At 37.0% G+C, this 15000-nt stretch overlaps 1 protein-coding gene across 1 annotated transcript in view; it reads right to left on the reverse strand.

The window, feature by feature from the left end:
- Positions 1 to 15000, reverse strand: part of LOC137641162 (lysosomal acid glucosylceramidase-like) — a 358339-nt gene that overhangs the window by 196943 nt on the left and 146396 nt on the right. Inside the window, exon 5 of the mRNA XM_068373603.1 lies at positions 10529 to 10689. Within this exon, the coding sequence (XP_068229704.1) occupies positions 10529 to 10689 (161 nt within the window). The remainder of the gene's footprint in view (positions 1 to 10528; positions 10690 to 15000) is intronic.

The following is a 15000-nucleotide window of genomic DNA, read 5'->3' on the forward strand; positions in this document are numbered from 1 at the left end:
AGATCATAATTTTATTTGTATTTGATGTAAGATACATGAGCTTTCCAATTGAGGCGAGTTTCATATATTATCCCCCCCCCCCCCCAGCCCCACAAAAAGATTATCTTTTCTTGAAATTACATTTGAGTGTCCTCCAATCCGAGATTCATTTCTAGGTTTTGCTTCCATCTAATATTGCTATAAAACATTATTGCTTGAACTTCTTTCTTCAGAAAGTCAGAAACCAACAGTCAAAGCCCAAACTTCTATGTTTCAAGCGGAATTATTTAGAATTCTTTGTAGTTGACGAAAATTGTTTGATGAATGGTATATTGCAAAGTCGTCCAAGTAAAGGCTACTTTGCACTCCCTAAGGCAGTTGAGCAACTATACCATTAATTACCAAAGCAAAGAGAGTACCACTTGAAACACTCTCGTGGGGCACACCACAGTCAAGGTTGTAAGATTTGGAATAAAATAAAATTTCTCAAAACCATTACCATGTAAGGGTTTTAGTAGTGATAACTCCACGTGGGTACTGTCATTTTCTCTCATTTAAAACCTCTACGTATATAATTTTCCAAGTGAGAAAGATAGTCCAAGTTTGATTTCTCTGATTAGGAGCCAAACTGTGAGGCTGATAAAATTTTACAATGTAAACACCAATTTAGTGTATAGTTTAACCTTTTTTCCAGTAACGTGTGTATACAACTTGTCAGTGAAATTGATCTATAATTGTTCGGGCTTCTGGGATCTTTTTCTACAATTTAAGAATTGGTATTAGTTAAGAATATATATGGGATTAACATTAAGCGACAGAGAAATAGCAACATGGATATGAGAGCAAACTAAAATTAAGGATATTCTGTCAACCTGTAAGAAAAAGAAATGGGCAAGGGCAGGACATATAATGAGAATGACATATAACCCATGGACTTTAAGAATAACATAATGAGTCCCTAGAGATTGCAAAAGAAGTAGGGGGAGGAAAAGAATACAACGGATGAACGAACTAAAAAAAAATTTTGGTATAGACTGGTATAGATAGACCATAAATAGACGCGCATGGAAGGACATGTCTGAGGCCTTTGTCCTGCAGTGGACGAGCAACAGATCATGATGTTGATGATTATTATTGCATGTTTTAATGCCTTTGGAAATAGATGTTCGATATAAACATGATCATAAAATTCTAATAATTTGGACTTTGCAGAAAGGGTTTGATTACCTATCATATCAAAATTTACATTATCTTTACCAGGAGCAAATGAACTACAATTTGATAACGTAAATTCCACCCCTTCTTCAGTAAATGTTTTATTATAATACTGTAGATATTTTCCATTCTATCAAAATTCCATGTAATTGCTTTTTCTTTTCTATTAATAAATAAAAAGTGTACATCCAGATTATTAATACTCCTTAGGCTTTCAATATTTCCCCCAATAATATATGAGATGGCCTGTGTATCATGAATTGGTAACCCATAATGCATTATTGCATGTCTTGCAGGTCTGCTATACGAACTATTAACTTCCCTAAATTTCTGCCATACCCTTTGCATTAAAGTATTTTCTGATAATATCTGCTGATGAGTCAACATGTAACCTCATAAGCTCCTATAAACTCACATGGATGGTGAGGTTGCATACACTGTTAGATACTATATTATTATTATTATTACTTTCCAAGGTACAACCCTAGTTGGAAAAGCAAGAAGCTATAAGCCCAAGGGCTCAAATAGGGAAAATAGCCCAGTGAGGAAAAGAAATAACGGAAATAAATAAATGATGAGAATAAATTAACAATAAATCATTCTAAAAACAGTGACATCAAAACAGATATGTCCTATATAAACTATTAACAACGTCAAAAACTGATATGTCATATATAAACTATAAAAAGACTCATGTCAGCCTGGTCAACATAAAAGCATTTGCTCCACCTTTGAACTTTTGAAGTTCTACTGATTCAACCACCCAATTAGGAAGATCATTCCACAACTTGGTAACAGCTGGAATAAAACTTCTAGAATACTGTGTAGTATTGAGCCTCATGGTGGAGAAGGCCTGGCTATTAGAATTAACTGCCTGCCTAGTATTACGAACAGAATAGAATTGTCCAGGGGGATCTGAATGTAAAGGATGGTCAGAGTTATGAAAAATCTTATGCAACATGCATAATGAACTAATTGAACGACGGTGCCAAAGATTAATATCTAAATCAGGAATAAGAAATTTAATAGACCATAAGTTTCTGTCCAACAAATTAAGATGAGAATCAGCAGCTGAAGACCAGACAGGAGGACAATACTCAAAACAAGGTAGAATGAAAGAATTGAAACACTTCTTCAGAATAGATTGATCACCGATAATCTTGTGAGACTTTCTCAATAAGCCAATTATTTTTGCAATTGAAGAAGACACAGACCTAATGTGTTTCTCAAAAGTAAATTTGCTGTCGAGAATCACACCTAAAATTTTAAAAGAGAAATACAAATTTAAGGAAACATTATCAATACTTAGATCCAGATGTTGAGGAGCCACCGTCCGTGACCTACTTGCAATCATATTTTGAGTTTTATTAGGATTCAACTTCATACCCCATATTTTGCACCATGCACTAATTTTAGTTAAATCTCTATTAAGGGATTCACCAACCCCAGATCTACATTCAGGGGATGGAATTGATGCAAAGAGAGTAGCATCATCTGCATATGCAACAAGCTTGTTTTCTAGGCCAAACCACATGTCATGTGTATATAGTATGAAAAGTAATGGGCCAAGAACACTACCCTGTGAAACACCGGATATCACATTCCTATACTCACTATGGTGCCCATCAACAACAACTCTTTGAGATCTATTACTTAAAAAATCAATAATAATGCTAAGAAATGACCCACCCACTCCCAACTGTTTGAGTTTGAAAACAAGGACGTCACGATTAACACGGTCAAAGGCAGCACTAAAATCAAGGCCAATCATACGAACTTCCTGCCCACAATCAAGGGATTTCTGTACAGCATTGGAGATTGTACGAAGGGCATCACATGCTCTAAGGCCTTTACGAAAACCAAATTGCAAACTAGGGAATAGATGATTACCTTCAGCAAACCTATTAAGACGTTTTGCCAGAAGACGTTCAAAAACTTTCGATAATATGGGAGTTATGGAAATTGGGCGGTAATCAGTGGGACTTGAGCTACCACAAACACATTTACATAGAGGAGTAACATTACCAATTCTCCAACAAGTGCTAAAAGCTCCTCTTCTTGCTAACTTGCGCAAAATAACAGATAACTTTGGAGCTAAGAAATCTGCTGTCTTTATAAAAAACAAAAGAAAAATGCCATTTGGGTCTACACCTCCATAAGCATCAAGGTCCATCAACAGAGCTTTAATCTCACAAGATCGAAAAGCTAAACTAGTTAGTTTAGCCTCAGAAAAACAGGAATGAGGAAGTTCAAGTTTTTCATTACTCTGTTTACTGTCAAAAACATCAACCAACAAGGTTGCCTTTTCCTTTGGACAGTGAGTGACTGAACCATCTGGTTTAAGTAAAGGAAGAACTGTTGCATCTACACCAAAGAGTGCAGATTTAAGGGTAGACCACCATTTATGTTCCTGAGTTGTACCAGAAAGTGTTTCTTTTATGGTTAAATTGTACTCCTTTTCAGTTGAGGCATAAACTCTCTGATCAAAAGCTCGAAGCTGAGTATAGTTGTTCCAGGTCAAATCTGAACTGTTACCCTTCCAAAGATGATAGGCCTCCTGCTTCTCCAAATAGGCACGTCTACAATCATCATTGAACCACGGTTTGTCTTTCACTCGGTACCTTAGCACACAAGAAGGGATACGCCTATCAATTATGTTGACTAGATTCTCATTCAAAGGGACAACAGGATCTACACTACTATAGAATTGTGACCAATTCAAGCACAAAAGATCATGCAAAATCCCATTCCAGTCTGCTTGGGATTTCATATAAATTTTACAAGAGTATGATATATCAGGGACAGGCTACTCAGTCTTCACTACTAATGAAATCAAGACATGATCAGATGTCCCAACTGGAGAACCAACCTTACTAGTTATAACGCCAGGGGAGTCAGTGTATACGAGGTCCAAGCAATTACCAGACCTGTGAGTAGCTTCATTTATGATTTGCTCACAGCCTGATTCAGAGGCAAAGTCTAAAGCTCTTAAGCCATGGCAATCGGTAGGAGATAGAACTTAACCACTCCCTATGCTGAGCATTAAAATCACCAACAAAGACAAAAGAAGCCTTTCTATCATCTTCTCGTATCTTAGCCATAATGGTAAGAAGACAATCGAAGATAGAATCATTCATGCCTGGATTCCAGTAGATGGAACACAAATAAAAGTTGTTATGCCTGCCACAAACTTTTATTACCTGAATCTCATGATATCCACATTGATAGCAGGACTTATGAGAAGCAGGGTACTCGGTCCTAATATACACCGCCATTCCCCTGGCCCAAGGAATGGCATCACATTTCAACATTATTGGTTTCTTAAAACCAGTTATAAGGAGCTCAGATGAGTGCCTCATATTAGAAACCAAAGGTTCTGAGTACAAAAGAATATCATACTGTCTGGACACAACTGTCAGGTCTTGGATATTTGCATGAAGACCACGAATATTGCAATACAGAAGACGAAATTGACGAAATCTAGGACGTACTGGTCCCGGATTTCGCTCACTGGGTCCAGACAGCATAAGAATTAATAGAAATAAAAAAGAGACATCATACTTAAAAACTAGGCTAACAAGAATTATAAAAAAAAACAATACGTAAAGAATTATAAATAAAGTGATTGATGAAACCCATAGACTATAATATATAGTATACTGTATAGAGCTTCAGAGGGTCTTGAATCCCAGTCCAGCAGACCACCTGGCAGGGGCATTTCCAATAGGTTACTACAACCCTATATAAAATCTAAACTTATCCCAGTCAGCTTTATTTGTATCATAATGTTGAGTGAGAGGACTTGTGTCACGTAGATTTATAGAGTAAAAGTATTGGGGTCAGGGACAATGGCCTATGACCTCTTGAGAAAACAACTCCAACGGCCGCGACCAGCAGTGCAATAGCATTGACGGGGTGGCGCCATACAGAATGTTGACACATCTCTATTAACCCAACTATTATAAACCTCCAGGTTAAGGTGAGAGAGGGAGGATGGTGAACAGCCATTAAGTTGATCATCAGCCGAAAAAGACAAAGAAAAGAGCATTGGTTTTCAAATGGCTCTGCTACCACCACCCAGAACCCATAGGGATGCTGCGCCCCACCGAATAAAGATTGATCCTTTCAAGCTGGGAAAGGGAGCCGGACCAAGATTATTCTTGCCATGTGGTCAGTTAAGAATTACTTTATGAACTTTCCTTAGTACTTATCCTTCCCCCTCTTTTCACTGAGATCAGGTCTTGTTTTGTACCCAATATTTTGAAAATTGAATAAGAAATGAAACCAATTGTCCAAATAAAATTATGTTGTGATATTAATAGCTTCCTTACCCGACCACACTGAAACTATTAGGTTAATGTTACGTGTCCTCTGTCCAAATAACTGTTAATACCACGTGACCCAGGTGACATGACGGTAGGATTCAACAAAGAGAAAATTTTTTTTTTAAATTTTGTTAATACAGTAAAGATGACCCAAGAAGACCAAGATTCATGTTGACAGTGGAAGAAGACAAATACAGTAAAATACCACTGTCTAAGACAGGTTGAAGGAGAAGTAATGTATTCAGATGCAGAAAGAGAAGAAATTGAAAGAGGGGAGTAGAATGGGCAGCACATACCCCAAACCCTCGATATCCAGGGGGAGACACTACTTTAGAACAACGAAGAAGAGACGAAGAGCGGAACGACGATTGAAGTTTTCATCCCAAAACAGAACAAATTACATACACGTGGGGCACGTTGTATCAATTCATTACCTTAGAAAGAGCCATGGAGAACGTCCGGACATTGATATCTGGGACAACTACAAAGAGGAGTGGCAGAGAAGAAACCGGCGAGGCAAGAGAAAAGCAGGATTACAACCTGCCACAACTGCAGAAGAGTGAAATGACGAGAGGAATACTCTTATCCCCAGAGTAGGGTATAATGTTACTCCCGCAGATAATGGGAATTGATTGGTTTAGAATTCTCTGGAATCCTGACATTGGAAGTCAATGGGGATGATAATGTTTGCTATGGATAAAGAATAAAATAATAATAATAATAATAATAATAATAATAATAATAATAATAAAAGTTATACAATTTAAAACTATAAATGCAAAGATGTCCCAATAATAGTTAAATAACTTTCAAAAGACCTACTTCTGAAATAAATCTAATATACCGCTGGCATATTACAACACCTCCTGTCCACGAATCAAATTCCCTTTCAGTAAAAAGAGCACTGTAAGAAACCACCTTTTCTGTTGCAAAATTTAGCATTTTCCGTTATTCAATGCTCCTATACTGGTGACAGAGAGCTGCTTCACACTTGCATGATACATTGTAGAAATAATCAGCCAATGCATTGCAAACGTCATTTGCTCCAGTCACACACTGACCATTCACCTTGAACACTGGTGGTGGGTTGGAGGTGAATTTGCCTGCTATCTTCTTTACTTTTTTTCCATATAGAAGATAGTGGTGTTCTAATGTTGATGGAAGAAACAAGAGACATCCACGACTGGAGCCTAGCTTCTTTCATGGCACGACAGAACTATACTCAAAAATATTCTATATACTAACAAATTTTCCTTTGTATGGTGTCTACACAATCTAGTCAAAGTTTTTCTTGTAGTTCTGTGTAGGGCAGTTAATTCTGAAGACCACCAAGGGAATGGTCACCATTTGAATAATCCTGTGTTTTGGGGGAATAGAATGGACTCCTGCTGTATGGAGAGTTCCATTCCGGAAGTCTATGGCATCACCAACATTTTCACACTGATCTGCATTCCCTTGAATTTCGCTTAACTCACAAAATCTATCCCAGTCACCCTTGACAAGGTTCCATCGTGGCAATCTCTGTAAAGGTGAATCATTGTTGGCGTTTATAAGGATTGGAACATGATTATTAATATGCCAATTATCTAATGTTCTCCAATCAACACCAAAAAGGCAATTAGAGCTTGCAATTGATAGGTCAATGCATGACAAAGTATCTGTTAGAACATGAAAGTGTGTGGGCTCTCCTGTATTAAGGAGTCCTACATCTTTATTCTCCACAACTGATGATATAATATTACCCATTCTGTTTGTTAAAATGAGGCCCCATAAAAGATATTTACCATTCAAATCTCTTAGTAAGAGAACAGGTTGAGGGAGTTGCTGAATCACCTCTAATAAATTATCTTACGAAATGTTATCATTTGGACGCAAGTAAAGAGAGCAGATTGTGTATTTTCTCCCTATATCCCTTTGTACAACCACTGCCTGTAGATGGGTACAGATAGACAAAGATATTTGGGGAACATCTCGACAAACGTAAGTAAGACTTCCACCAAGGCCCCCTGCTAATATGGTGTCCTATAGCTTACATACTCTTATGGACAAGAAGTATTAGCATCGAGCTTGCTCTCCTGTAGGCATACAATTATAGGGGAGTGCTCATGAATGAGGAGCTCAAGTTCTTCATATTTGGCCCTTAATCCCTGACAATTCCATTGTAGAATGGAAGAAAGAACTAAGGCTTATTTTTTCGGAAGACACCTTGGATAAAGTCTTCCAATTGGCAATTTCTAATCCAACACTATTTCCCGGTGGTTTCTCTAGAGAGGGTCTTGACATATTGGGTTCTGTGTTTGTCTTTTTCTTTGTGTCCTCCTGATCTAATTGTTGTGAGGGATGGTGGACCTAAACTTGAATTTCTGATTAATTTAAGCTGTCTTCCAGTTGATCAGAAACATCAGCAGACAAGACATCATATTTATTTGAAGTCATAACTTTAACCTTTCTTATGGAAGGGGACAAGAGAAATGGAGGTCTCTCTCTTTCAATTAAAAGGTCGTGAGCTACCAGGGTTTTGCCCCTTTCCGACTATAGGTGAGCCAGGTAAATTGGATTTAAGTGGATCCTCCATCAAATCTGACAAGGGCACAACCTGAGAGAGTTTGGTACTATTGTTTAGAATGGGGGTAAATGGTTTTTTTAATATCTTTCTGTTCTTTAAGTATCTGTTTGATATTTCTACACTTTCCGGATATTAATTTGCAATGGGATTTTCATTTCTTCAACTACTTTCATATCTTTCTTTATGTTGGAAGTGAGGATACTATTTTCTTCAGTGAGTTTTGGCCTGTTTTTCTTCAAAATCGATGAAAATGGTTGCCCTAGCCTTATCTGCTTTTCAAGAACTTTTTACGAGCCTCTTTAAAAGTAACCCTTTCCATGGTCCTGATGACTTGAATTTCTTTTTAAAAAATAAACTTATCACAGCTTCTAGATGTACCTGAGTGTGCTTCCCCACAGTGAATACAACTTGAATTTTCTGTGCATGCTCCATGACTATTTTTTCCACAGTTGGTACAAACAGCTAGCTTATTATTTAGTTTTTCCTTGCACTTTTGGCTTTCATGACCATACATTTGACAATCATCTCAATGGTGATGGGATGTATGGTTTTACCTTTAAAAATAGCCAACCAGTTTTAATAAAATTGGGTAGCCTACACTCATCAAAGTTAAAACTAAAGTAGCAAGAGGAACACATTGTTCTCGGACTCTCTCATTCTAACTACTTCTACTACTCTGACTTTTCAGTTAATCCTCAATTTCTTTTTCCTCTATCTCTAGTAACTCTGTAGCATATATCATACTCCTACTCTGTTTAAAAATGGGGTACGAAAAGCATTTGACATTATGACCATTCAAAGTTGAAAGTGCTTTCATTATTTTACTTTGTATGAGGGATAGTGTCTCGATCAAGAGACATACATTTCCCTAGGAAAGAATTTTTGGCTGCCCTCCACATACTTTTACCATTTCCCTATTGGCTCTAAAAAACTTCCACATTTTCATGTCTTCCATTTTCAAATTCTAAAATAAAAAAAAAGTTCATAATTTACTATATCATAGTGACCAGATATTTCTGCTTTTCTATATTTTTCTGTTTTACAGATCTCTCTCTCTCTCTCTCTCTCTCTCTCTCTCTCTCTCTCTCTCTCTTCTCTACATGGTTTGAGTAGGGCTCTAATGTCAAAATATTAGAACACAAGTTAGAGTTGTCAATACCGAGGTCCATTTCAGTATTTTCCAGATCGTCATCAAAGGGGTTGATTCGCAAAGAAGCAGCAAGTCGAGTTATCTACCTCTTAACAAGAGGATGTCAGTCCTCCTATCCCATGTGGCTCAATATGAGAAGAGGGTTCAGCAGGGACTGCCCCTCTGGGCTGCCTCTCTTTAGAAGGGCATGCACTGGTCAGTGGGGGTAGTTAACCTTCCCAACGACCACTGCAATGCCTGGCATCACCCATTACAGGCAAATATGGGAGACTTAAAACCGGATCACTGGAGCCCAACTCTTAACAGACTAAGTCTGAACCCAATGGGGTCTGCCAGAGGGTGATGGTGTCTAAATTTGAAGCATATACAAAACCTGGTCAATGTTTTAACAGTGCTCGTCAACAAAATTTGGATAGAGACATAATAGTTAAAACAGAAATAAACAAGGCAGCAATTCGAGGTCCAGTCTTAGTCTTGTCTCTCAGAACTGGCCTTAGCGGTATGGTTGAACCTGCCAGGCTGGATAATCACCCCCCCCCCCCCCCCACAATTGACCAGCCCATTATTGAGACTTTCAAGCCCCTCGACTGCAGTAAAGTGCTGGATCATCAGAGGGGCATGGTAATGATATGCCCTGCTGAAGCCCAATGGCTTCACCAGGGCATTCTCTCATTAAGAGGACGTCGCTGATTTAGTTTTTAAACCTAGAACTGGAACAAAAAGAGCTAGTTTATACTTTTGTATGAAAATATCCATATTCATTTCACACTTATAAGAGGCAAAGGGAAAAAACTAAGCTTGCATAAAATGTAGCATATAGATAAAACTGAATGAATCACAATGATATTAAACCGTAAAGAAGATTAAACACATTTTCACAACAAAGATTTAAAAGTGTGACTATCAATGAAAAGTAAGTAACTTGGATTCACTTTAATACTGTATTCCGTTTTATACGAATAATCAGAATAAAAGTGAATAACACAAAGTGAGATTTCATATTCAAACAAACATTTAAAAGATTCAGAGAAGTAATTACATTTATTCCATCCAAATGTAAAACAGATCAGGGAAACAAAGAACAGGTATTGGATGATGCACTGACTTGTCACAAAAAAAGATTTGCTATTATGAATAAAAAAGTAAAAATACCCTAGTATTATTAAAAGCCTATTCTTTAAAAAGATTAAAGCATATTAGGAAAATGCATTTTGAGAAGGTTACACAGGAACATTTCAAAATCTTCAATTGTCGTTGTCAATATTATTTTTGGAGGCATTTTAATTTACTTACAGAACATGGTAATGAGCCCAAGATGAGTAAAATTGGTGAAGCAGTTTTCCTTTACCATAAATCTTTCCATTACTTTTCATCCAAGCTGGAGCACCCCAGGCGGAGGCAAATAATTTTACTGAATTTTCAGACATATTTAAGGCACGCTTCACAAAAGGTATCTGAAATTAAGAGCACAGAAAGACGAATTTATTATATTTGCAATCAACCTTTTTTCTTTACAGACATTACCCTTGTAAGATTGCTTGACTGCAAACCATATATGGATTATTACACCATCAATGGGTTTCCATAAGTAACTGCTTAAGGATATCATCAATATCAGTTAGTAAATTTAAGGGAAGAGTAATCTGCTAATATCCAGAATTACTAACAAGTTGGTTGCTGCATACTAATATGGATGTACCATTTTTGGTCATAAGTATGAGACTTCTATTAAATTGAGTTGAAAAAGAATTATATAGGCATCTCTAGTTTATTTTCTCACCAAGTATAAAAATCTATACTAATACAGTACAGTACTGCATTTCATACCATTAAAAACTAGCAAGTCTTTCAAGATCACATTGAATTTGATCTTAAGACAAACTTAATGTCATTCACAAAATACTATAAATGAATATTATTGGGTCAAACCTGGTTTTGAAATTGTAGCTTGTTACAACGGTAGTTACTGGTGAATGTATGCAGGTGCGTAGGGTTATGTCTACCATTACACTTGTCTACATACCCTTACTTTCAGCGACAAGGACAAACCCATAAGTATATAGATGTAGAACTATGATGAAAAACTTTGGGTTTGTATCTAATAAAAATTCCATTTACCCAATACATAAAATCACTACTTGTTCAAACAAGTAAGCAAACCCGAAGGATGATGATGTATTCATCATAATCATCTCCTCCGACACATACTGACGCAAAGGGCCTCAAATTATTGATTGATTGATTGATTTGAAGTTTTCTGGCATCCTGACATCGAAGGTCATTGACGCCGATATCATTTATTATCAATAAAGAATAAAAGAATATTCAATTAAAACCATAGAAGAAAATATATCATTATAAAAGTTAAATGGCTTTCAGAAGATCTGCTTCTGAAATAAATCTAGTAATGCCGCTAGCATGGTTCAACACATCATGTCCAAGAATCTTGACAAGGATGAACCTGCCATCCTCACCTTGAGCCTCAAATAGATATTTATTTCTTTCTGTGCAATAGGTGGGTCATTCAGCAAACAAATGCCACACTGTCAAGGGAATCAAAACAGTCATAGCAATATGGCTGGTGCTAGCCAGTTAGCAGAAACTTGTGTGTTATCCAAATGTAACCAATGCAGAGACGACAAGTAGTCGTCTCCCACATTATACCTCCAAGGGGATATATCATTTGTTATTTCTCTCATCTTATTTTCAGCTAAACTACCCCAATGCTGTTTTCAATTATTATAAAATTCTTAATTATGGTAAAAAATCATCACATGTACAGGGAATGGGATACCTTCTTGGTAAAAACTCAACTGCAGAATTCTTTCTCAGTGAATCATTTCCATACACACCTACATGTTCTAGATAGCAGCAAAATCGAACTGTTATTCCTTTCAGGCCAAAAATGAAAACTAAATGGTTACTAGAATTAACACTTCTAAAGCTTGTAGGACAATTTTTATGGTTGTGTTGGCCAATGTGGTAATGTCCCTGACTGATGAATGCCAGACTGGTGTTCGAGTCCCGCCCAAGCTCGTTTATTTCTTTGGTCGCTCCAACCTCACCATCTTTGTAACCTAAGGAATGGGGGTTTGGGGGAGCCTATAGGTCTATCTGTTAATTGATAAGCAGACATTGCCTGGCCCTCTTTGGTCCTAGCTTAGGTGGAGGGGGGGCTTGGGCAATGATCATATGTATATATGGTCGGTCTCTAGGGCATTGTCCTCCTAAATAAGGCAATGTCACTGTCCCTTGCCCTTGCCATTCATAAGTGGCCTTTAAACCTTAAAACTAAAAACGGTAAAATTGCCCTCATCTTTTAATGCTATTTTCTCAATAGCGGTTAATTTGCCATATAGTTCTGCAATAAATATGGAAGATACTAAACGAAGTGCACCTCTACAATTAAAAGAACTATTATATACTCCAAACCCAACACCAGCAGCATATTTCGAGCAATCAGTATATACAGTATATAAGTCTATTCCCTATGTTTTTCGACATGCTCCATGAAAAGAGACCTGGTTTCTAATTCAGTCATGTCCTTTTTTATACCAATAAAATATTTACAAAAAGATACCGCTGATAATTTCCATGGAGGGGCTGGCGATATCCTAAATGGAAGAACTCTATTTTTCACTATATCAAGATCATTTACTAATTGTTTTAACCGAAAACCATAAGGTTGAGGAGATTTTGGGTATAACTCAAAATATCTACAATGACTTGCAAAGTTTGCAGTATGAAAGGCTAAAGAAATAGGAAGTCTTTCCAACCTAAACCAATACCGAACAATAGAAGTCTTTCGGTAAAAGTCTGAAGGTAATTCTCCAGCGTCAACCAGGAGACTTGGGATCGTTGAAATTCTACATGCTTCTGTGGCTAATCTAATACCAGCATGGTGTATAGAATCTAATATCCTTAATCGGTTTGGGGTGGGTGAGGAATATATTACACACCCATAACTAATTTTCAAAAAAATTAACGCCTTGTATAATTTTAAAAGTTTAGTGGTCTGGCCCCTCCCCTCATGATGTATGGGAAAATACTTTCAAAAGATTTCGAACATTGAAATATTTAATTTTTAACGCCTTTATGTGAACAACCCATGTAATCCTATAATCAAATATCATTCCTAAAAATCTAGCTTCACTTACACATGGGATGTATCTATCCAGGTCAGGTATTCCCCGAATATGACAGAGATGGACAGCAACAGTTTTGCTTGTTGAATATTCAAATCCATCCATATCAGCCCATTAATTAATATTGTCCAATGAAAATTGTAGTTTCCTCTCAACCTACGACATTTTAGATCCAGCAAATTATATGGAGAGATAAATAATGTTCAGTGAATATCTTGGGGTATGACGAAGGATATCCCATTAATGGCTAGTGCAAAAAGGGTAACACTTAGCATATTACCCTGGCTAACTCGTTCTTCCTGACATTTCCTCTCTGAGGGAATTCCCCCCACTCTCACTTGAAAAAATCTATGTGGATCAAATGTTTGAATGAACAATGGTAGCTCTCCTCTTAATCTCAATTCATGAATGGTTTTAAATATTTCATATCTCCATGCAGTATCATATGACTTTTCAAGGTAAAAAAAAGACTGTTACACGTTGCTGTTTGGAAGCAAAAGCTTCACAAATAGAGGATTCCTTTCGTATCAACACAAGAGTCGTTGAGTACAATTTTTCTAAATCCACACTGGATATCTGATAAAATGCCCCTATTTTCCAGGTATCACATCAGTCTTGCATTGACCATCTTCTCCATGATCTTACATAAACATGATGTCAATGCAATTGGTCGATATTTTGCAGCTAAAAACTTACCCTTACCGGGTTTTAAAAAAGCTAATATAATGGCTAGTTCCAAAACACTTGGATAAATATGATCATGACATATTCTTTTAATATGATTAAAATAAAACTTAGTAATAACAGGTACACGTTTGATCAGTGCATATGGAATTCCATGAGGTCTAGGGGCTGTATCATTACATGTAGCAAGTGCGGAATCAAATTCTCTTTCAGTTAAAGGAGTACTGTATGATTCTCCGTTTCCTGTTGCAAAATTTAAAATGCTCTGTTCTTCAATGATCCAATACTTGTGACCAGGAGTTGCTTCACACTTGCATGATGCATTCAAGAAATGATCAGCCAGGGTATTCTAACCTCAGTTGCTCCAGTCATATACTGACCCTTCACCTTTAACACTGGTGGTACGTTGGAGGTAAATTTGCCTGCTACCTTTCTTTACTTTCCTCAGTACAGAAGATGCTGGTGTTCTACTGCAGACTTAAGAAAAAAAAAAGATACCCAAGAATGGCGCCTAGCTTCTTTCATGGCACGATGGAACTATGTTCTACATTTTTTTTATATTACCAAATTTTCCTCTGTATGGCTTCTATGCAATCTAGTCTAAAATTTTCTTGTGCCTCTGGGCAAGGCAGTTAAATTTGAAGACCACCACAGGACTAATCGTTGTTTGAATAACCTTGTCGTTTTGGAAATCAAATTGATTCCTACTGTATGGAGTGTTCCATTCAGTAAGTCTATGGCATCATTAACACTTTCAAACTGCCCTACATTCCCCTCAATTTCGCTTAGCTCCTGCAATCTATTCCAATCTGCCTTGTCAAGGTTTCATCATGGTGATCTCTGTAAAGGTGGATTACTGTATGTATTTACAATAATTGAAGCATGATCACTAGTATGCCAATCATCTAACGTTCTCCATTCCAAATCGAGAAGGCA

The sequence above is a fragment of the Palaemon carinicauda genome, chromosome 5 (assembly GCF_036898095.1).
Source record: "Palaemon carinicauda isolate YSFRI2023 chromosome 5, ASM3689809v2, whole genome shotgun sequence".
Taxonomy (NCBI): Eukaryota; Metazoa; Arthropoda; class Malacostraca; order Decapoda; family Palaemonidae; genus Palaemon; species Palaemon carinicauda.